The sequence below is a fragment of the Phaethon aethereus genome (genome assembly GCF_964289735.1).
Source record: "Phaethon aethereus genome assembly, chromosome: 2".
NCBI lineage: Eukaryota > Metazoa > Chordata > Aves > Phaethontiformes > Phaethontidae > Phaethon > Phaethon aethereus.
This window is the reverse complement of record NC_138582.1, coordinates 39,100,940-39,126,006: the sequence shown is the minus strand read 5'-3', so window position 1 is coordinate 39,126,006 and position 25,067 is coordinate 39,100,940. Positions and strand designations below refer to the sequence as shown.

Sequence of the window (25,067 nt, the reverse complement as noted above, 5' to 3'; positions counted from 1 at the left end):
GAACAATTTTTTGAGTAATACTACTGATACTACTTACATTTGTCCAGCTAAAATGATATCCATCCACATTAAATACAGGCATGATATAAAAATACAGCTGAGTTAGCATCTTTCTCATGGCAGGATCGGTCTGGTATGTTTGAAGAGCCTAAAGCAGAAAAGCCAAAGAAAGTAGTTTCCATAATAAAAATAATTTCCTGATTAAGTATTGTGACAGTCTAAGACAGGGCTTTGGCACCACTGACACCCTTAAAGCTGTACTTGAAAGGCTGACATCTTCATGCAAATGTGATTAAAGGCAGCATGTGAGCATGTGAAAAAAGTGTTCAAAAGATCCTCTTCTCTCTGCTTCTCGGTCACTTTCAATTTTTGTCAAGAAAATACAACTCACATTACAGAGAAGCAAATGCATACAAAGTGTTGCTTGATGTAGGAGCTGAAAGTCAGTGGAGTAGATTCTTAGTTGAGGAAATGAGTTTAGCTCCTGTAAGACAATGGAGTGCTGTTGTTTCCACCAGGTGATGATTTGGTGAGGTCAGAGCATGTCTTGAAGCGTTTATCACATTACGTAAGCTTTTGTTGTATCTGAAGTAATATGCTATATGTGCAATCATCAGGCAGTTTATTCCTTTATAATTTAGAAAACCCTCTACTTTTGAAGAACCTGAAGTATAAAGGTTAGTAGAGGATGTCTAGGTAGGGAAAGTAATTTTTTTCCATTCTACGTCTTAGAAAAATGCAGCAAACCAGAGGCTCCTCTGTTTGTACCAGAGATGCTCCTTTACTAGTTTCAGGAAGCTTGGACTCCACATGCTGTAGCAAAAACTGTCGCTTGTCATAGCTGGACATCAAACTTGCATCCTCCAAAATTTAAGTCTTGATTCTGTAAGGCGCGGAATCAAGTGGCAGGCAGAAAGCATATCGTGCTGGCACTGGGTTCGGAGGGATGCCTGAGGCTGGCTCCTCTCCTCCTGATGCCGTGATGACAGCCTTCTGCTCTGCAGTGTTTCTGGCCCTCCAGATCCAAGAAGTAATGTGTGTTTTGGGGTACAAAGGGATACATTTGCTCTGGAATAAACTAAGCTAAAAGCTTTTTAGTTAACAAATGCCAGGGAACAGTGTGAAGTAAAGGAATCTGATACTTCCCGGCTGCTAACCTTGCAGCTCTTTGGATTACTGAGGCTGCCATGGGAGCTAACGGATGCTCTTTGTGGAATACGTGTAAGAAATACCCATAAAATTGGACATATCTAGGGATGAAATTTACTTATGGAGGAGTTTGTTTTTATCTTTTTTTTTCCTTTATTGAGGGCTTGGTGAGACTTCTAAATGCGTTTTCTAAGCTGTTCATCAACCACCTCTCTGTCGCGCAGTGCTTTCTCCTTGCCCAGCTTCAGCTTCCTTCCCAGCAGTGCTCTGCACGTGCAGATCCTTCAGCCTCACTTGGAGATCCAAAGCAGCACGTCATCCCTATGCAAAGCCACCGAGTCATCCCAGTGCTACTCCACATTGAGCTCCTCTTCCGTTTCAGCCGGGCAAGAGGAGAGGAAAGTGAGTGATATAGGGTGAAGAGGGCACAGCACAGAGTGAAGTGAGGCATGAAGAACCACAGGGTGGGACAAGATGCTGAAAAAGGGTAGGGTTATCACAGGGGAGAAGAGGATGACAGTGGGCTTTTGAGGGGAAGCTTTGTGGAGCTGCTGGGAAAAAGTCCCTGGCCAATGCAGAGGTCTTTTTAAATTAAATGGAACTATAGAATGGTACTATTCTTTGCTGGAATGGTATTGCATTTAAATTTGATGCGCTTGTATTAGGAAGCCACATCAAGGCTAGAAATATGTTTGCATAAAAATATTGGTATTCAGGGAACTGCAACTATAGTAAAAAGTAATTTTGTCAAAACAGAACACAATGGTTACTCAAAAATAATGACTGTGAAAACAAAGGCTCTGTTTTACTGATGTTCCACATGCAGAAAACTCAAACTGAAGTAACTAGGGCTACTCTGTGCATTAGGCTAGCCCTGTACTTAAATCTTCCCAGGATTAAGAGCCTATATGGTAAGTATGGATGTTAAATCTATAAGACTGTTCTTACAGTGGAAACACAGTGGAAACAGAACCAAGTCATGCTCCAAAATGTTGGTCAAGGAAAATGAACACTTTTATCATGCTTAGTTCAGAGAGAAGTAATTTGGCTGAGGAGGAGATAAGGCACCACACGCCACTTCTTTGACTTTTTAATGCTTTTTTCTTTTTAGACAGTACTAACAAATTAAGCTCAGGTTGTGTCTCCGTGGTGGGTATTTACATATTAGTGATAATCAGATTGCCATATTTGCGTGTATCTATATTTGCATATGCCATTCTTTTGCTGTCAATTACATCTGTAATTACGCATTTTGTTACACCATAGCATTATGTACCATACTTTAAATTGCAATGCTGTAAGATTAAACTCTTTAAAACACTTTTAAAATAATCTCCTTAAAATAACTACAGATAATTAATCAATTTAAGGTAATACACTTCTTAAAAACTGCATGGGTGAGCTTTCCAAATTTTTTAGAGCCCTTCCAAATTTGCAAAAAGTGATATAAGGAAAATATTTGAATTAATACTTTTTAATGCTCAGTATGTTTTAAATCCGGTGAAGAATATATTTTTCTTGATAGGTAAAAGCACCACCATTTAAAAACTGAAACAAAACACGGACTGCAAAACGTCAAGCACCCTTTCATTTTTTAAAGCTACTCTGTTATTTTAATACCTGCTGTCTTTGACAAAATGCTTTGAACGCCTTTGGAAAGCATTATAGACCCCAGTAATGCCTTCAAAATTTTAAGTCTTAAAGTTTATTTAGAGCTAAATATCTCAATCAGCCCTATAATGACAGGCTGAGAAAGTTGGGGTGGTTCAGCTTGGAGAAGAGAAGACTGGGGAGACCTTATTGCAGCCTTCCAGTACTGAAAGGAGGCTTATGAGAAAGATGGGGACAGACTTTTTAGCAGGGCCTGTTGCAATAGGACAAGGGGTAATGGTTGTAAACTAAAAGAGAGCAGATTTAGACTAGATAGAAGGAAGAAATTTTTTTACAATGTCAGTGGTGAAACCCCGGCATAGGTTGCCTCGAGAGCTGGTAGATGCCCCATCCTTGGCAACATTCAAGGTCAGGCTGGACAGGTCTCTGAGCAACCTGATCTAGTTGAAGATGTTCCTGCTCATTGCAGGGGGGTTGGACAAGATGACTGTTAAAGGTCCCTTCCAACCCAAGCTATTCTATGATTCATTTAAAGCATATATGGTTTATCTTAATAATTTTATTAGCCTTTTATAGTACCATTTAATTTAAAATGTAATGGACCTGGTAAGGCTTTTTTCTTCATGGAAAGCAAGATTGTAGATGGTGTAACCTGGTGTAAGTGAGATCATATTAATTTTTTCTGCTAAAAATATTTTGTCCTTCATACTGTTTTTATCTTTTGATAATATGTAATCAGACAACACAGACTGTATACTGTTACCTCCCTTGACAAGGAGGTCTTTGGCAATGCGCCTTACAATTACTAAGGTGTGTCCTTGCTGGAGCAAAGCCCACAACTTGCTTTTTGTGACGTGACTCTCAAATCCTCCGAACAATGATCATGCGAACCAATCCCCCCCCGCAGCAGTGTTGAAACATTTTCTCTTCAGTATGGCATGAGCAAGACCAATATAAACCATTAGTGAATTAACTGCATTGTAGTTTGCACAGAGCTCTCAGAATACAAGGTAATGCGACTTTATATGGCTTGATTCTGCTTCCCCATCATGCAATCAATAGAAGCTTTGCTGCTGAATGTGCAGAGAGCCAGACTGGCCCAATAAATGCTGAACAGTGTTATTAGTGAATGAACAGATGATACAGGAACCCTGCCAACAGCGTGCAAGCAATCTGCCTGGGGGATAGGGGAAAGGACCGATGATTAATAGGAGGGGGCTTGATCATCTGGATCAGCAGAGTGGTGGTTGTTGATAGAGCTACGCCAGCTTAGGCTGGCTGAGGACCTGGTCTATAGGAAATTTAATTTGGGGGATGAAGTGAACAAAAGAGCTATATTGTCAACTGCCAAAGCAATAAAAGGCAAGAATTTAAAATGGATTTAGGATGCAGTTGGGCTTTTTATAAAATAAGGGGATTGACTGAGAAGGACAAAGCAAGGAGACAGGGTTGAGACAAATTCCGAAATTGCAGTTGAGCTTGATAACAATTTGCTGTCCCACAGTTAATTATTATTAAAATTAAGGTAACAAAATCAGCTTTTGCTGTTTCTGGTTGTGAATTAAACAATCACACTGAATTAAACAGTTAGTATTTTAGCACGGGGAATTGACTCCATTGCTATTCTACCAGAAATCACATAAAACTGCTTTCAGCAAAACAGGATTAACTCTTCCATGCCATTATTAAGGTATCAGTTGAAACATCCTTTCTGATGGTAACATACAATGTTTTACTATTGTCCGTACATCTTACACTTTAGCAGGGTGACACTATGATCTGCCATTCAGGCCTTCATTGCCACTTTATCATTTTGGCAAGTTAGTAGTTAGCTCTGTCTCTGTACTTAGAAGCAGTACATCTTTTTATCTCCATTTTCCCTTTTACTGCTAGTGTCCTGCTTTGGCACTCATTATTAATGGTAAGATACAACTGAGTATCTGAAAACAAATGTCTTGGTCAAATTTTCAAGGTTGAAGCTTGAACTATAATTTTTTTTTTTCCCCCCACCAGGCAGAATCTTCCTTCCTCTTTGGGAGCATGTCCCACAGGAGGAAGCCATAAACAACAACTGAGAAAGATGAGTGTGCTGCAACTACCCTGCAACACAGAAGGATGTCTCTCAGAAGAGAGCCCATAAGAAGTCTGAAAAGAAGGACCTGCAGGCTCCCAAAGGCTTGCTTATGCTGCTACTTAAGGATGCAATGGATAAGATGCTGAAGCAGAGAAGAGGCAGAGGGATGATGGCATGATTGACATGTTAGAGATGCAAACAGCAGTACCAGGAAGCTTGCGCATGGCTGGGACCATCCAAGCAAATACAGGATCTTGTGGGGAAGAAGTTGGAGAGTTACACAGATCTTAGTGGAAATAGGAGACACAACTTGGTTCCACTTAGAGGAATAGCACATTAAACAAACCTCATAGATCCCAAATAATCAAGGATTGTCTAGCAGGAAAAGAAGAGACCTGAGTTATTCGGAAGCACTGTGAATAGTCTGAAAGGGGCAACACAAACTTCTCTACTAGTAATGATATGAAACTAAAGCCCACCAACTTGGTGGAGACCCACAGAGATGTCTACCACTGGAAAACGCAATTCTTGAATTTTACATCCTAGATATGTTGGTCTAGGGTAGCATATATTGAGGGCAACACAACAGAACTCACTTGAATGCATTGTTTAATTAAATTGTTGAGACACAGTTAAATAATTAAGATGCAGATTATTGCTTGTAATTCCATTTCTGTAACAACTAAATTGTCCAACACACAGAATTTTCTTTCATAATCCTTTCTCATGCTCAATAGTGTTTTTGCATAACAGTAGTTTTTCTGAAGTCCTAATTAATCAGCATCATCATACAGGAGTGGACTGCTAAAGTGTAAAGCAGAATTTCTTCCCTAGGGCAACTAATATGTTGGAGCAACGATGTGAATTTTCTTCGTGCCTTGAAGAAGAACATACCCAACAGCTTGAAAACCTTCACAAGGTAGAATTTGAATGTCCTAGTGATTAATACATAGGAGTTTGAACTTCCAAATGTCATTGAAAAATTACTACAGGCACAACACAGCTGCAGGGTTACCTTTATTTTATCAAGATGTATTTGTATTGTGAAAAATGAATAGCTGAAAGCACAATGAAAGTAATTTTTACCTTCTTAAGATCATGGGTTAGCAGGAGGATGCAGCTGAGTAGTTGAAAATGCACAAAAAAATTATGCAGTACTTAATTCCTTTTGGAAGAGGAACACTGGAAACGGTTTTAACTGTGTTTTTTTCCATCATGGAGATATCACAGCAAAATAAAGGACCTCCGCTGAACTGTCTTACTGTTGAATAGAACCTGGGAAAATCCACGGTGGACAAAAAGCGAAAGAAATACCGCACAGTATAAAAATGGTTTGCCACAGCTGCTTTTAAAACAATGCATCACATGCCTCGTTGTGGTGATACCATGGTACTGCACTCCATCTTTTTTGGCATTGGCTTAGATTCTATCCATTAAAAAAAAAAAAAGCATCACAACTGAGGGCCCAGTACAGGAAACTCTTGTTGATAGTGTTCACTACTTTTATATTTTCCTTCGCCTCAGAAGTGGTGCACATCAGTAACCTCTGTTTTCAGTAGCGAGGATGTGCTGGAGACACTCAGAGCGAAGTGGGATATAAGACGGCTGCCAAAATAACCGAACTCATTCAGAACCGAACCAGCTGCGGAGCAGAGGAGGGATGTTAAATAGAAGCAGAAGCTACATACACATAGGTGTGATTACCACACTGAAAATTCAAATGGCAGGTACAGCATTTGGAGGATGAAAAAAATCCTGAGGATAAAACAGGTTCCGCATTTGCACCAGCACCTCTTGGCTGATGAATGAAGTACTGAATGAAGAGGCTGGAAGAGATGATCTCTCTGATGGAGAAAAAACAAATAGCATGTCAGGCAGAAGCTCCTGACAGAGAAGAATGAGTTAGCTAAAGATAAGTAAGGCTGAGTGTTTCAAATATAGATGCTGTAGGATGAAACAGATGGATTTTTCCTCCAGATAATGGATATGTAGGGAGCACTCAGAGAAGACAATTTTTTTCTGAGGTTAGGTAGCTAAAAAGACAGCTGGGGAGACCAGAGTCTGGCAAACAATACAAATGAAGCTCCAATGATTGTATTGCACTTACTGAAAGAGCTGCAGAGAGTTTGTGCAGAGATCAGTCACCAGATGACTGGTCCTCCAAGGCGAAAAGAGCCCAGTCTTCATGGTGCCAGCATCACTGGCAACTCTGAAGGAGGATGCAGCCCTGAGAAGCTTCTGGCTTTTCCAAAACAAGGGTGAACTAAAAACTGATGAAGAGGAGAAAAACCCAAATAGGAAGATTTCACAGAGCAAGAAGATGCAATGGTTTAAAGGGCAACAAAAAGTTTCAAGTCAAACCAACATCATCTGAAGAGCTTTAGCTGAAAGGAATGGACCCTGGAAAGAAGGAACGTATCCAGACAAAGAGTAAAAGGAAAAAGCTACATGTACAGTATTTGTTTTGGCCTTGCATGCTTCTGATTCATTTCAGAACTTTGAATTATTTCAAAAGCTCTTCAGGTTTCTGAGAGCCAGCAATCAAAGGTTTGTTAAAAACAGAGGCGTATCTGGCCCCAGTAACAGGAATGGCATAAATGTACGGCTTATAGGGAGAGGCAGTCTGGTCCTTGCTTTCTTTTCTGTACGGTTCAAAACTTCTGCTTGGAGAACTCCAAAAAATGGAGATGGAAAGCACATCATGGGGGGATGGACTAAATACATTGTCACAAAGAATAACTAAATACAGATGTAATGAGCATCTTTTACATTAATATTAGTCCGAAATCCTGGATTGTTGGAATGCGGCATTTCAGCTGTACCTGTTCAAAAGATTTAAGTCTGCTGACAAGTGATAGCTCAGGCACATAGTCTTTAACAAACATAGTGTGTTGCTTCACAGAACTATCTTACACATCCTCAAGATCAGACTGTTTCTGAAGTGGGTGAAAAACTGGTGTCTGAATTTCATAACCAGCCAGTATTTTGAGTTATGGATAGCAAGGGGAAATAAATTTTCTGACTCCTAAAGGATTACCAGTTTTGATGGAGCTCAGCAAGACCCAGAAGTGATCCAGAATGTGAAGCTGTTTTCCTGACAGTGTGGACTTCAGCACTGAAATGAATGACTGAGTGCTGCTCTGACTGTTGATGTAGCATATTGCAGATGTTTTGTCCATCAGGACACAGACTATGGAATTTTGCAGAATGTGTATAAGTGCTACATTGGCTTTCAGCGGATCTTAAAGTAGGAACACTTATAGCTTTCTGGCCTTCTGACCACATGGCGTGCACAGTGCAGAAGAAAAGCCAACCCTTTTGAACATTGGCGCTGTCTGGGTCTCCTCCTTGGACCTGCATCTGGTCACACAGTTGTCCTTATTTGTATATATGTATGTGCTGTTCTTTTAGGTATCCTGTCTTTACAGTCAAGCACTTCATAAAAATTCCTGAGGAAGAATCTGAGGTCTTGAACCCTGCAAAATTCCTGGTACAGACTGGTCTCTGGGGCCTGGTCTACAAGTCTGGTGGCTGGCTGGCAGTATGCATCCCATATGCATCCCATATGCATCCCACAAGGTGACTCATAAATCAGTCTCAAGCTTAGAATAGTGGAGGCAGGTGTTGCCATTCTGCGTCTTGGACAGTCTGTGTGTCTTAGCTCATTATTATGGAGTGAAAAGATGGGATTCAGGCCTGGTTTTGGCAGCAATCAATACCAATGTCAGCATTAAAAAAAAAAAAAAATTAAAAAACCTGTCCCCAGCCTTTAAATTCTTTTCCTAGGGTGGCCTGTCTGCTCCCTGGCTGCATGATGAGGCACTAACACATCATCTTGGACAATCTGGGAACTCGTATAATTAGGATCTAGGACACACACATTTCCGAATTTGTACTTTCAGCCATGAATCTCACAAATTAAAGTACACAGAGCATACTGATATTCTTTTCAGATTTGGGATTCTTCTGAGATGAGACAGCTATTATGGACCATCTTTAAGGGATGATGCAGTGCTGCAGGGCTTCAGAGGTGCAGATTTGGACTGCTCTACTATACAGCTCCTTTCCAGTGGGCCTGTGGATAGGGGTGAGGGTAGCCACCCATCATTCATGGGTAGTCTAGCAAGGTCAGTGCCCAAACCAAACTTATCAAGTCACCTTGATCAAATCCAGAAAGCTCAGAAGTAGTTCTGAATATTTTTTCAGCAAAGACCTTAGATACTGGCTAGGTTCTTTCCCAGAAGAGGCAGACAGTAGCACTGCCCATCCAGGAAAAAATCGCACAACAGTCCCACATTAAAGTAGCTATGTGCAATGCAATGTAAGCTGACCCACATTCAAAGAATAATAATATTATTTTGAGGAAAGTTCTCAAGATTTAAATATTTGAAAAATATAAGAGCCGAGGGAGTCTATGGAAGAGCATGCCACAGTTCACCTTTGAGATGCAGACAGATACACTGAATCTGGTCAACATATGTTAATTCCTTTTTCCTAAAAAGGCCCACTTTTGAGGGTGGGAGAAGAAGGTGATGGTGGAGGCTACTGCATTTCCAAAGTGTGAGGCTATTTGCACCTTCATTTGAGGCCCCGATGAGGCCACTCCCTTAGGGAGATGCATTTGATCTCAACAGATGTTTCCCTTACAGTTGCCATTGGATTCTTAGAATATTTTGTCAAGAAGTACAATCAGTGCTTGCTTCTTGAAAGTTCTTAATTAAATTTCTTGAATTTTCTAATCTTGAGGTTTAAAATACAAATTACCGCATCAGAAACAAAGAATAGTGCATCTTAAAGTCACATCTCCTGTATGTTGTTTTCTGCAAATGTTGTATGAATGACATTTCAAGGTTCTACATCATTGAGATGGATCAAATGGCAGCATTTATTAGAGGGAAGAAAGTCAAACCAGATGTAATGGGAATCCTCAGCTGCTTCCACTAAAACTGAAACAGGATCTAGTTTTGATGTTAATTTAAATAGCAGCCTCTGAACCATATTTCAGATCTTTAAAACAATGGTAAAATCCTAAATTTGAGGTCTGGATAATTTGATATCTGAATTCTGCTTCTCCTCTCACAATTGCACACCCAGTGAAGAGGAGTTAAATATTCTTATTTAACACATATACAGATGTAACTGTACTTTGCAAAAAGTCTGTAGGTTTTGCTTCTTTGTTTCTGAGGGCCATTTAATTTTGCATAAATATATTTTATGTCTGATAAATATTGTGTCTAAAGTCTACTGCTTTCTACAAAGTAATTACACATAGTAGAGTACCTTTCTTTCCAGTTTGTAATATCTACTAACCCCTTTTAATGTATGATTAGATCCAAGGCAGTCTTCTTAAAAATCTGAGCTACCAAACCTTTTTTCTTTTTTTTTTCCCTTGATCTTTCGCTGTGGACACAAATTCTGGGTTACATTAGATTCACTTATCTTTGCAGTTTGCCTTCAAAGTAGTCCCCCTGTAATCAATTCCATTTTCTTTTACAGTTGCTCTTGCTTTCCTACTCCACCACAGGTCCCTCATATTTCCACTGGCTGGGCCTTCTTTCTGGCCCTTTCTAGCTGAGTAGAGTCTTGAAGTTGGTGGGACTCCACTGTAACCTAACTGGTATTCTACTACAATACAGGCGCAGATGCTTCTCTGTGCCTCATTAGTTGGTACCTGAAGTTCTGATCCTGTGTGCGCAGGGTGTCCTCTTTCTTAACTGAGAATTTAATGACCATGAGGTAGGGTTTGTCAGAGGCCACCAGTATTGCTAATCCTGGTAGAACATCTGATTAGCTTCAGCTGAGAGACTACAGGCATTCAGGGCTGCCTTCTACAGAAACAAACAGTGATGTTCGTATTAACACCAGACCTATGGAATACAGAGCCAAGGATAGAGCTCATGCTGGAGTAGATTATAACCAAAAAAACCCCATACAAAAAAAACAACCCCCACAATGAAACAATAGTCTTTGCTCTCCTTTTGTTTGTTTCAAAATGCGAGTAGGCTGGTTTTGTACTTTCAATTATATTATCACATAATGCAAAACTCTTTCCTGTGCATTCTTTTTCTCTTTTTCATCTTCAACCTCTACTTCTATGTCTTTCTCCTTTTTTTCCTAGTTCATCTGTTCTTTTTCTCTATTGTATTTGCCCGAATACAGAACAAGCCTGCATAGCAGGCAGCCTTTACCTTCCCATGCTCTAGTTGCACATCCTCACTTCCCAAGTCTGACCTGCCTCAGTCTGCCTTGCATTTCCAGATAGATGGGAGCTGGGTCCTGCTCAGGTGAACAACTCCAGATGCTTTGTAGAAAGCAGGGAGCCACTACCCATACCTTGGCAAATCACAGAAGTTGCTGCTTTCAGAGGTGCAAGCAAGATATGGAGGACTCCTAAGCTTGCTAAGAATATTTGGTCAAGTTTGTAGCATCCAGTTTTCAGCTTGAATGTAAAGTGAAATTCAAACATAGAGGTTGTGCTCACTTTGGCAGCACATATACTAAAATTGGAACGATATAGAGAAGATTAGCATGGCCCCTAAAAATTTTAGGGAAGTGATTGTGCCCCTGTACTTGGCACTGGTGAGGCCGCACCTCAAACACTGTGTTCAGTTTTGGGCCCCTCAGAGAAGGGCAACGAAGCTGGTGAGGGGTCTGGAGCACAAGTCTTATGAGGAGCGGCTGAGGGAACTGGGGTTGTTTAGTCTGGAGAAGAGGAGGCTGAGGGGAGACCTTATTGCTCTCTATAACTACCTGAAAGGGGGTTGTGGGGAGGTAGGTGTTGGTCTCTTCTCCCAAGTAACTAGCGATAGTACAAGAGGAAATGGCCTCAAGTTGTGCCAGGGGAGGTTTAGACTAGATATGAGGAAAAATTTCTTTACGGAGAGAGTGGTCAAGCATTGGAGCAGGCTGCCCAGGGAGGTGGTGGAGTCACCATCACTGGAAGTGTTCAAAAAACATGTAAACATGGCACCTCAGGATATGGTTTAGTGGGCATAGTGGTGTTGGGTTGATAGTTGGACTTGATGATCTTAAAGGTCCTTTCCAACCTTAATGATTCTGTAATTCGGTGATTCTGTTGTTTTCTAAGCTAAATCTCTTGAAAAGCCTAGTTGTACACAGGAGTATGGACATGTCAGTAACAACAAGTGACAGAGATCACAGGGTGAAGTGAAAGCTCAATAAAATGTTTCAGGCTGCCTGCACAGTAAAGGGATGCGTGTATGCCGTTCTTGCTAGGAAAGAAGCTAACATCACATAAATCCAACATTTCCTTTTGCTTGCCTTAAATCAATGGGCTGGTGGTGCTATTCCTTAAAGTCAACAAACATGCCAGGAAAAATCTGTTTCCAAGCTGACTGCCCTTTCTCAGAAATGCCCGTAAGCGCCAGGGAGGATGGAAAGTGGGCTGGCGGGCTGCAGAGGTGCTTAAGGGAGGAGTTTGCCAGCAAAAGAGAATTGCAGAGTTTGAAGCACAGGGAGACCTTCAGTTTTCCCAGAGTTCCTACTAAAAAGGTCTAATTCATTTAATGAGGAAAGCAATATCCTAAACCAAACAATCTAATCGTCTTGTCTCTCCTGCCCTCCCAGCCATTTTTAAAATGATGGAGGCTGTGAGCATAATGTATGCTGATCCTGATGTTTTTGCTTTAATGCTGGATTGAAATATTGCTCTAAGGAAAGAAGAAAATACACGTCATCGGTGAACAAAGGCAATGCACGACCGAGATGGGCAGACAAAGGTGGTACATTCCTGTAGTCTCAAGGAACTCTGCAGAAACCTTCTTTAACCTAGGAAAATGCTTTTACAGAGTTAGAGAAACAGTCTTACTAGCAAGCTACTCTCTGAGGATCTCAAATAACAACCAGAAGGTTTTTATACACACATACACAGCCTATACTCTGCCATAAACTCTACAGAGAAACCTTGTGTTTTTTACCTTGCTGCCACATCGTAGTGCTTTATAGGAAAACCTTGGTAAGGAAGATGCACTTGAGCCTTTCCCACCAGTGCCTGTCTGTCCCAAACATCTTCCTTCCTTCCTACAGCCTGTTCTCCTGGGTAGGAAAGCTGCTCAGAAATAGTTGCAAGTTTGTTCATCTTTACACTAACAGAAGTCCTAATAAGAAGACGCACCATCATTGCGCACTGATCAGCTCCTGGATCTGGGTTAGCCTACCCATGCCTCAGCAGCCATGCTGACAGGCTCACCCAAATTGTAGTGGCCTCATTATTTCTGTACTTGCTCTATATGCTGCTGTGACTTCTGAAGGAAGATCACACATGGTTATATGATCATCTCAGCTAACGCCTTAGGGTGTTGATGATATAGAGGTTTCCTCTCATGAAGTCACTTATAGAGCCAGGATCTTTCTGCTGAGTGGAGAGATCCCAGAAAATCAGAGACATATCCTTTAAATCAGACGATGTATTAATACACTGTAGAATTCCAGAGTGATGGGGTAGGATACAAGTGAGAAAAATGTGCGTTTATAGGAAGAACTTGGTATGCAAAGATCTTGTATCATTTATTTTCAGCAAAAAGAGGGTATGAAAAATACTCAAAGCACATCTGTTGGGGTTTTTTTCCAAGACTTCTTTGACTTATGTAAATTGCATTGCAAAATAGTCTCCATTGTGCAGCTAATACCCCTTCTTGAACAAAAGTTTTCTGGTCAAGGGGAAATGTCAAAATCCTGCAAACATATTGTGCATTTGAGATGAATCTGACATTAGAAGAGATTAAGTGCTGATATACAAAAAATGATGTACTGGACAAGTGGAAAACAAAATTCTAGTTGCTTTGATTTCATTGATCGTTTGAAAAACAGTAAATGGATGGATATGAAGGCTAGACCCTAGATATCAAAGATAAAGGGAGCATAAATCTAGTAAGATAGTATCAAAGAAACATTGGGGAAACCACTTGATATTCAGAGAGTATGAAAATCATAATTTTGCATGAAATCTGTCTATGATTTTAGTTTTCTATTCCTATGGAACTAAAAGAGAAAGGTCTTTCTTAATCTCAGTCCTCAAACCAAAGATATTGCTGAACTGATCTGAAGCAGTACACACTGGCACTGATTTACCTGGATGATTACCAGAATTACAATCTCCACATTTTCATATCTTGGAATAAAACTCTACTCTGTATCTCTGTCAATATCTGTCTGGCGTATTTTTGTCCTGTGCCTAGCTGTGTCTGGCTGTCGCTACCAGCTTCGTTTATCAAGCACTTAAGTATTCTACAAATAAAATTTTAAAAAGTGGTATAAAAGTTAGTTATTCTTCTTATTAATATATGTGTTAGATTGGTTTTAGCAAAAACGTAATGTTTATTTTACTGAAGGAACTGCATGGCTGTAAATCATTAAACACTTACCTCTTTCACAAACCACTGGCAAAAGGCAGGGCCAATCCACTCTCTTGCGTGAATCCCACAGTCTATCCAGACAGCTTTCTTGTAGGGCCGTGACCTTTTACCTAACTTGAAGTGCATATATTCATAGAAATATCAGTAGATCTCATGACATTAGTGAGACACAATAATGAGAAAATAACAGAATATTAGAAACACTAAACCATCTTGAATTTCCTCACATAAAGGAACACAAACGTATTGTTTTCAAAGGTATGGCCAAGATAATGATATGCAGGTGTGCCAAGACAATGAAGCTGATCTATGGAAAAAAGAAATTCAGGAAAAGTGAGATCTGTCAGTTCCTCTTTATGAGGAATGATATCCTCAAATATCACAAGGAACAGGGTGAGGAAAAACAATTCTACAGGAATAGCCTCATGCAGAATCAAATTTTCAGATTGAAATTCAGCAGATGAAAAAAAACTATATTGAAAGGAAAATTTTTTTGCACCTTGCTGATGCCCTTTAATTTGTGGTCCTCATAACGTGAGTTGAGAGTGCACAGCCCTGGATTTTTGTCAGTAGCTAAAGAGGAAGTGTATGTGGCATGTGCTGAGAAGGGCTCCAGAGTCCTCTGGGGTCCCTCTCCAGCATAACTTCTTTCCAAATTGTCTATAAACACAAAACTTTCCCATTCCCCTAAATCCAAATCCTGCTAATTGAACTTGTCCTGCAATCTATCTCCACGCATATCCAATCAAAGTCAATAGGATTTGGTTTTTAGTTTTCCAGTCTTTAATTTTTTTGTTCATTAAAGATGACGTTCAGAGAGATGCTTAGATCATAGCAACTAATCCTTAGGAAACATTGATAACCTGCGTCTCTGGTGTATGTGCTGTAACATAAGTAATAACGTGTCTGTCCCTGATTCCAGAGTTTATTATTCCAGACTTGAATTCCAGTCTGATTAATGACCATTTAATCTTTACCTTGAGTACAAAGAGTGGCCTCCCTTCATAGGATTGTCCAACAGAGAACATATGAACAAGATCTGAATGAGTTTTATTCAGATGATGCATCCAACCCTGGATCTGCAAATACAGAAATAAAGCTGTTGCTTCAATCTTTGCATTTCATAGGAAGCAACTGTAACACATTTATTAATCTCAGCTCTCAGTCCTCTGTATGTTTTTGGATTTTCCTGTAGTTTTTCTTTTTGTCTTTTCTTTTGCTGTTTTGTTTTTGTTTTCACACTGGAACTACCATTCCTCTCATAGCTCTATTGCCAGAGGCTGGATGCAGCCTTCAGTGACAAAGGATTTTTTTTCTATTTTATTATTGGATATTACTTGAATGCATTAGCTGTTAATTGCAAATCTGGGGACGGGCCTAATCTGCCACTCCCGCTAGACGTTAACGGAATAAAGAAAGTCCCTGACTGCCTGCCAGGGCACAGAATGGCAAACAGATTGGCCTGCAGGATTCAACGCTGCTTGCAAGATTTATTTCACAGGCACCCGATGTCATCGCGGTGCGGCACCCTCCACGCTGAGTCTAGTGACCTTGTTTTGGTGTAAAGTGAAACTGTGTACCTGAGCACACTGAAATCAACAGAAAGCATTTAACCAGCTATCTTCCAGGATAGTAACCCTTACACATGAATTTGTATCTCAGTGTTTTTAAGTCTTTGGGCCTCTTGTGCAAATACTTACGCATTTGCTCGTATTGCTTACTTAAATGACTCAGTGAGACTAATCACTTGCTGATATCTCTTACTCCATCAGAGTAAAAGACCTACTTTAAAAACAAAACTCAGAAGCTGTCCAAGATAGTTCCATGTAAAGATAAGCCTTGACTACAAATATATAACAAACAAATATTTTCAAGAAGGTGCCTATTTTTGAAGAAGAAACATTTAGAACACTTCTGAACTCGATGATCTTTAAAGGTCTTTTCCAACCTAAATGATTCCATGATTCTATGAAGATGAACAGGCAACCATAACTTGTAGAGAAAGTGAAATCTTAGCCCTGTTAAAGACAACAGTGTAGCGGATAAGAGGAACAATATGAATTTTCACGTACTTCTTCCAGGGAGTGATACACCTCGTAGTTATACCCAGAGAGGGACCTTCGATTCCTAGATGATCTCAGTCCAGTTTGGTTTTCTATCGCTTTCTGTAGGTCTGATATGAGAATCCTAGGTGAAAAAAGATAACTGTATTACTGAAAAACTAGTCAAACATACAGGCTAAAACAGAAAAACAATCACATTTAGAAGAAATATAGCAGGAGTTAAGTCATCCAGATGTTACTTCATCTGTTGTATTTTGACAATAGAGTGCTTCAGGCTTATTTGAATATGATGCCAAATAAATACTCCAGCTGCTTTGAAATGTAAGAGTGCCTTCAAAAAACGCAATGAGCTTGTTAAGCAAATAAAACAGAATGTTATAAATAATGTAGCCAATGTGAAGAAGAAGCCACCTTTATTTGCTTATGGAGCAGCGTTTGCTGTCTTCTTTTATAATCCACTTACACTACGTGACCATGGATCCTAAAAAATTTATTTCTAAAGCATAAAAAAAGTGTATTTTTAGGCTTAGAAAAACATGCACATACTTTCTCTTGGAATATTGTACTGGCATGGAACATTACATATACCTACAAGTTGTAGAGGCAAAACAAAAAAATGAAATACTTGGCAGCATTATAATTCTGTCTGAAACACAACAAACAACAAAGAAAAAATCTTAAGTGTGGTTTGTTGTTTACAAGTACCTACTCTGCAATAGTTGGTTGCCAATTATTTTAACTCAGGGAAAATATGAAACAACACTTCAGTGTAACTTAAATATGCTTGCATAAAAAGTGAGAGGTTGTTTGCTTTGAGTGAAACACAGGAACAGTGGTTCAAGCTGAAAACTTTCTAGTTTATGGCAAAACCAAATAATGATGCAAACACAAAAAGGTAATAGAGAAAACATCTGAAAAGAATTCTGTCAAAGAGGTTGGAGTGTCTATCCCTTCCATCACACAGTGGCAGGAGCTGGGAATAGTGTCACTGACATTGGTAACAACATCACTGTAAAACTGAGGGCCATCCTTGTAAACCACCTTCTCCTGAAGCACGGCAATGTGTAATCACCATGCCTCTAATTCATCATTCCTGTAAAATGGTGGTCACATTCAACCTTTCAAAGACTTACAGGCATTAGCTGCAATAATTGGAAAAAGATGGAAAAAAAATGCATTCACTCTGATCCTAACTCAGCTGTGCAGCAGACACCTCAAAGATAATAGGTCTATTTACATATATGTATCGAAGTAAAGGTTATCCACATTCTTCAAATGTATGAGTGAAGTAATTGCATTATTAGGAGTTACATTGTTCTACCTCATCAGCTTTTATTAAGCAATGTAAGTGCTTATAGTCTTGCAAAGTGCTATACACTCTAAGACTAGTATTATAAAGCATTTAAGCCTGTAGTTAGATTAAAGCAGTGGTTTTATTCAAGTCATTTGGACATCTAATACAGTAAAAAAATACTTGCCTGCTTTGCTGAATTCTGGTTAGTGTAAGTACCTACCAGGATCAAGCTCTCTTTGTTCACTTTTACAGTAATAGATTTAATTTCACAACTCCTGATGGGTTATGCGTTTGTACTCCAAATGAGATTCGATAATCTTTCTTTACTTTCAAATGACTGTGTATCATGTGTGCTTATAACACAAAGCCTCTGGAAGTCCCTCAGGTCTGAACACAACGTAAGTGGCTTCGTTGCCAGCGAACTTACAACCCAGGCAACTTGGTGCAGCAAGAGTTTATCTCATGCCTGGCTTGTTTTCATGACCGTCTCCTTGTCATAAAGTCAAACACTGGGACAGATAAGCCTGTCTTACAGGCAAGGGCTGGTGACCTTGTTCATTATTAGGGCTGCTTAATGCTTCCCGTCTTTAGAACAAGTGTCACTCCATCAGGCTGAACTTTTACATGCTGTTTGCCTCAGATTTTCCAGTTCCAAAAGCGATGTAGCAGTTTGACTCCTTTGCAAATAGCGTGTCAAAACTAAAACTAAAAAAAAAAAAAGTGTGAAAAACAGCCATGAGGAAAGGAGCTGTATGAAACCTTGCCAGCATCTCAGCCCCTTGGCTGTGGCGCGGCACTCCAGCTCAGGGCTGTGGTCCCCCCCAGCTGGGCTGCGGGCACGGCCGCCCCGGCAGCCCCGCTCCTGCCGCTCCCCGACTATAGCTGTTGCCGTTCTCATGGCGAATCCTCCCGGCTCTTGTGGAGTTACAGATCTCAGGAGGCTTCTCAGGACAAGCACATGCTCGTCCGAGGCTTTGCAGGGTTTTGCTTCTGATGGCTGGGAGCCAGCAGGCGAGGAGTCCGAAACGGGCAGCGGGGAGACGAAAAGAGAGCAAAGAAACAGCCTGGAGCTGACAAAATGCCGCCCAGCTTCCTTCTGAGTGCACACATCTTGCGGGCCCAGTGTCAGAGAGGAAATTTTGCCCGTGGAAAATGAATGTAATGCTGTCCTAGTGTTTGTAGCCCATTGTTTCAGGTAAACTGGAGAGACGATTTGCACTCGCAGTCCTCGCCCGTGCGCACTCTGCTCTGCAACCTAAGTAAAGGTCTTCAAGTATAGGGAGTGTTTATACCACATATAAAATGGCCTTCTGTCATTTCATTAAAGGTGATTACCGTGAGCAGGAACAGCAGCAGACGTGAATACAACTGCCAGGGCACAGTAATTAGGGGACTTTTTTTTTTGTATAAGCACAGGAAAACAATTACAGAAAATCCCATCTAATTTTTAAACACAAACAAAACTGAAGCAGCTGAATCCACATGAAAGTCATTCTGAGCTTCAGCTACCGGGCCTGCGTAATTAATTTCCTGATGTTTGTTTTTGTAATTTTAGAGTGACAGGTTAATAAGACACCATTGTTATAATAAAAATGGAATTTGGTAAGAGTACATATAATATTCAATATGATTTCTGCGATCCCTTTCTCACGAGAAATAAGTATAAATAGCCTCACGTAGGGCTTTATTCAGCAAATGTTGGAGAATGCAAATAACTCATCTGTTGATTATTCAGATACTTAGGCATCTCACTGAAAAGGCTTTAATGGCAAGATCATTACTCTTGTCTATTATATTGATAAATATGAAATAACAAGTATACTCCAAAACTGTCTTGAATGCTTTTAAGAAGCACTATAAATGATACGTGATCCTTAGAGTGTATTTGTTCAGTATGACTTGCGTTGGGTCACGAGGAACGTAGAGTTATAAAACAGAACTAGTACATTCCTTTATAATTCATGAAGAAGGCTTGCCTCTGCGTTTGCAGCACACTTGTAAACAAACCTAGCTCCTGTTAAATACAGAGAGAGGCAAAGCAGGCTGTAGAATTAGTAATTACCATTGCTCTCTTAACAGATGTGATTTCATATACACTGAAAACACTTCAGCTTGACTCCAAAGGAGGACATTTAATTAAAACTGCCTGCCTGTGGGAGATTTTCTGTTCTCCCATTAAAATGGTTGTTTGCTTGACAATGTCTAGCTGTCTGCCAGTCTAATTGCTATGATGTGGAATGTATTTTCAAGCATACTTGGCCTGGTAGATGCAGCCTGCCTTAGAGGCCAGATCTCCAGAGCGAGGCACAAAAAGCAAAGCACAGGCTTACGTGTACTGGATGTTTGCTTGCTGGAGGTAGGGTAGCAGACTTCGGGACGTGTTCTGTGGTACTCGCACGTCGGTGACTGTACCTTCGACGATGTGGAAGGGGCTGCTGGGCTGCCACAGGTCCACCTATAGTGCAGGAACCAACCTGTAATTCATACGCATTCAGTGTAGGTGGGGAAGTCCAGGAGATGGCACGCTTGAAGCTATGTAGGCAAAGACTCTAGGCATGGTATAGACAATAAAACTGTACTGGCTGGTCCAGCTCGCCATCTATGTTAACGGAGCAGATTTTGAGGAATGATTGCATCCAGCTTACCACAATTCTTGTGGGAGATTTGCCAAGGGGAAGAGAGAACAGTCGCAGGAATGTGCCCCCTCAAACAGCTCAAAACAAAAGCTACCTCCAACTTCATGTGCCTCCTCAGACTATGTACTAGCTCCTATGGATTCCATGAGTCTTTTATTTCACAAGGTATTTTTCATGTTCACTAGGGCAGTAAAAGAAAAGAATGCTAAAGAGAGGTAGAAAGCATAGCATATACCAGTGGTGTTTGCAAAATGTACCCAAGCTTTATTCTTGATAATAAGCAGATCAGAGGTCAGTAACAGAAGGTCACCAATACTATGAAGGAAGCTGTGATCTACTCAATAATTTTATATGAAACATCAAAGAACGGGATTAAGATAATAAAATTATTAAAATGTTGTAAAAAATGAGCTACTAAATGATACCACAGTTACTAACATGCTATCTATGTCTGCACGTACCTAAGGGATGCTTCTTGTACATTTCTACTTTCTTTTGACGCCGAATCTGAAATACACTTGGAAATTTTGGCTCAGAACATGAATTTTCAAGAAAGCAAGGAAGTTTGCAAACAGGGATTTGAAACTCAGTGTTCTGCACCCTGTAGCAAAATGCTGTTGTACTGCTCAGCTGTACCAACACCAGATGGACATACTCTTCAACAGAGGTGAGAACAGCCCCTCCTCAGTCAGTGTGAGGACAGTGGCGAGAACACAAGTTAACAAACCTCTTCTCAGAGCTGCTAGATAGTCACAGGAGACTATGGAAAGGAGTCTTAGCAACAACCTCTGTGTCAATGTGACAAATATGCACGTCAAGATCCACAGGCCTTAAAAATATGTAAGTCTGTGAGCTGAATACAAAGAGTGGAATTGATAGGGACTACCATGTTCCCACATTTCTTAAAAAGAATTTAAAAAGAATTAATACTTGATAAATATCTTTTGAAGTTTGTTGCAATCAGCTGTGATAAGCTGCATTGATGAAAGTCATAGATACAGCTCATGAGTGTCCCTTGCCTTACTTGCTTTCCAGGTTCCTAAGAAGGTTTTCATAATCTATATTTTAAAAGCTCCTGACTTCTATGCCATACAAGCTATTTTGGAAATATCTAATGCATTTCACTTGGTCTTGTTACAAGCCTCGTTTGAGATGAGAGTACAGTCTTCCAACAGGGGTTTAGTTCCCACCTTTTCTCAAATGGCCCTGAGTGAGAATATTCTGATTGCCAAGGCGGCATCTGATGCTGAACCTGATGCTACCTCTGCAAGCAACAGTGACTTTAGTTACCAGTTAATCAAATTAAATGCCTGCTACTTTGGAAGGAGAAAAAACTGAAACACAGGGGCAGCCTCTTCTATTCCTGCCAAACCCACCCTTTGTTTCACGCTGCCACAATATCGTCTATGGATCCAAGTGATAGTGGTGGGTGGGTGCAGCATCTTTTGAAGTCTAGCACCAGGACTGGCAAAGTTCACGAGGCTTGTGAATCTGACAGCAGCTATGACAGATGGTCAGTAGAAACTGAACTCATGAATTAAATGGTGTTAAATGCTGCTTATAAATAAAGATCCTCTCAGTGCCCTAACACCTTATGTTTGTTATTTTATCTGTATTTTGTACTTTGATTAATTATAGGCATCCAGTGAAATTCCCCCCTAATTCAACCTGGTTGATTTCACACATGGTTAATTAGAAATGTGTATTTGACTTTTAAGTTTTATCTCTAAAAATAGACATCACAGAGGGTAAATTTGTTGCTCTTGGAGTAACAGCGCATCAATCAGCTCAGTTTGAGCCATCTTTATAAAAACAATAACAAATTGTTATACACAAGTTAAGAGCAACTCAAGTGAAGTGTCTCCTGGCCAACTGCAATATCTAATCACATAAAACTGGAAATAGAAGTTACAAAAATTAAAAAAAAAAATAAAAATCATGATTGAGATACACCTGAAACTTGTCTTTGTTCTTGATAGTTACTCAGGATTAATTTTGGTGTATTTCTCTGAAGGAGGGGATAAAACAACCAATATTCACACTGTTGATTACAACATCACTAAGCTTTTTAATTTCTGAGTTATTCTAATTGGTCCTCACATTACTGGCTTAAGGGAATATCAAAAGCAGAAGCAATCTTCTTTTAACTAATGAAACCAGTGGTATATTGCACACTGCTATCCTCTTTTGGTGAAAATGCAATATTTCACTCTTGGCATTGTCCTGGAAGTGAGACAAAAAGATCCCATTTTTAGAATACCAATCGCTCCTCTTCAGCTCAGTTCCCTATTTGGGTAGTTTGGTTTCACTTGACTCCCACCTCTCATCCTTTGCAATGTAAACGAAGCATTCAGTGCTCATCTGGGAGATGTTACCTGTGTTGTCATGAGCACCACTTCAATTGCTGACTTGATTTTGCTTGATAAAGCATATAACAAGAAACACATTTCTCCAACAGACACCTTATTTATATTGCAGCTTTCAGCTTGTCCTTGGCATGACATAGAGGCAGGGCATGAAAACTGACAAGCAAAAGATGCATTTCAGAGCAGGCATGTTTGGACTGAGTAAGTCCGACTGTCCTTTACTCACTGTCAACTTCAGGAGACTTCATCACGGCATCTCCATCAGAGTCATCACTCTTCTTCTGGAATCATTCCCCTGGCAAGCATGCCTTGGATTTCCACACTGGGCTCTGCTGGCTAGCGAGTGGTAGTGATGTTAATCGTTCTCCTATCCTCTTTACTACCTGTGATGAGGTGTTGCTATCCCCAAACATTATGCATTAGCTATTATATAGTATTATGGACGGTGTACCAGTCAGTGCCAAAAGACATTTATTTGCTGTGTGGGTGGTGGGGTTTGCTAGGTGGGGGGAAGATTCTCCAGCTACAAACCGAACAGATGCAGAAATCCTACAGAATCCCCTGAACATGGAGCCAAATATTTGAACCTCAAATTTCACCTGGTATCTTGAGGCTAGAGGAAAAGAGATATGCTTTAGAGTATGTCTGCAAACATAAATACTCTCATCTGCATTGCAGAACTGTCTCCTTTACATGTCTTTTCCCACCTGCCAGGCAGCAGGTTGCCTTTAGAGGGTCTTGGGATGTTTTGAGCCTCTGCATAATAAGCAGAGCCCAGGCAGGATCTTTCATCAGGCTCAGCCTTCGAACCTGGAGGCCAATTACTCGGCACCTGCTGCTGCACTCAGGTGTGACTCGGGGTACCTGTTCTCAGGGACAGTGGTGGCCCCGCGGATGCCAGCGAATGATTTTTCCCAGAATGTCACCGGAGGCACGAGCATCCTGACTTGCTTTCTATGAGGAGAAGTGGTATGTAAAAGCATACAGACAGCTGCCTTTTCCCAGAGGATTTAAACACATTATTGCTTCATTTAACAAAGAAGGTATAAGAGATTATTAATTGTGACTACATAGTACGTATTCCTTTTTAACTGCACATTCTTTTTTTCAACCTCATTTCTTCCATAAAAGTCCTTGTGATTCAACTTGTGCTTAGCAAAGCCAATGCTCTTTGGGTTTACTTGTAGGCAGTTTCTCTTTAAACCAAGGTGTTAAAGACAGCTCAAGAGTATAAATGTATCAGCTCTTACCTGGACACCTTCAAAGCTACAGCAACCCTGAACTCATTAGTCATGTCTCTAGCTCTTGGTCAGTATGGTGATGAAAAGTCAGCACAAGGCAAAGGGACAAATATATTAAAAAGATTTTGATGCTGAGCTAAGAGAATTCAGAATTTCTTCTGAAATTAAAAATGTTGCAAATAATTTTCCAAGAATACAAACATTTCGTTGGTATAATCCTGTGCATCACAAATGGTGTACGGAAAGCTCTGTTGTCCTGCTACAATAGAAACCAGAGCAGGGAATTATTTTCTTTGCTAGTCCCAGGTTTTACTCCAGCTCATTCCATGCCTGTGGAAAGGGAGCCCAAGAAGAAAGGAGTCTCTTTGCTTTTCCCCAGGAACACAGTCATACCTGCATACATCCCACAGTCCTTTTTTTCATTTAAGTCACTGAAAGAAATCCCCAGCTTCTTCACATCACAGGACTTAGTCAGGCTCATACTTTGTAATTAAAGCCATTTTCTTGGGCAGTAGCCTCCAGTTGTTCCTCACTGCCCTTTCATAAACTGGTGTTTAATTTCTTCTTCTATTTAGCCTGAAAGGAAGATGCTCAATGCTCTCATCAGGTCTGTGATCGTGTATCGATCAAAGGAGATGATTGATGCTTGTTGTTGAAAATAACTAGAATAACTCTGCCATAATTTACATTTAGTATCTGGACAAAATTGTTTATGTGATTTATCTGTGTTATACCCCATGAAGACAGTAATTTTGCTATGCTTTATTACCTAGCAATTCCAGTTTTTATACTTAGTGAGTTGTACAAAGCAATACATGTACCAAAGCTGGCCTTGTCCTTAACATCACTATGAACAGATTTGAGAAACGCTGTCAACTGTAAAGTTCAGAATGTAATTATTGTTATGATGCCATCAGTTGAAATGGCTTGGCATTTCTAAGCCTCTTGTAAAAGGGAATGTGCAGTCAGTAATGCAAGCAGTGATGCTCTTTGCTCATGGGCTCTATCAGCACATCATGGGCTCTCTCAGTATCTATAGGTTTTCCATTTATGCTCATGTATAGACACATAAACACCTTAAGCAGTACTGAAACTCATTAGATACGTTTTCAGTTAGAAATCTGATAGTAGAAGGTAGAGAACAGAAGAAGCAGAAACTGCTCCAGCCTCACGAATGTTGTCAGAGGTCTGACTATTGGAGGCTTCATCACATAACACATGAAAAACATGGTCATATATATGTATGTACACAAACACGC

The 25,067-nt window shown here is 40.2% G+C and overlaps 1 protein-coding gene across 1 annotated transcript in view; it reads right to left on the bottom strand.

The window, feature by feature from the left end:
* The window catches only part of CPA6 (carboxypeptidase A6), a gene marked incomplete at its 3' end in the record, with an annotated part of 84,504 nt that overhangs the window by 12,165 nt on the left and 47,272 nt on the right, over positions 1 to 25,067 (bottom strand). The window contains exons 3-7 of the mRNA XM_082014652.1: positions 19,896 to 20,020; positions 16,281 to 16,395; positions 15,186 to 15,287; positions 14,218 to 14,322; positions 38 to 148 (exon numbers count right to left, since the gene is read on the bottom strand). Of these exons, the coding sequence (XP_081870778.1) occupies positions 38 to 148; positions 14,218 to 14,322; positions 15,186 to 15,287; positions 16,281 to 16,395; positions 19,896 to 20,020 (558 nt within the window). The remainder of the gene's footprint in view (positions 1 to 37; positions 149 to 14,217; positions 14,323 to 15,185; positions 15,288 to 16,280; positions 16,396 to 19,895; positions 20,021 to 25,067) is intronic.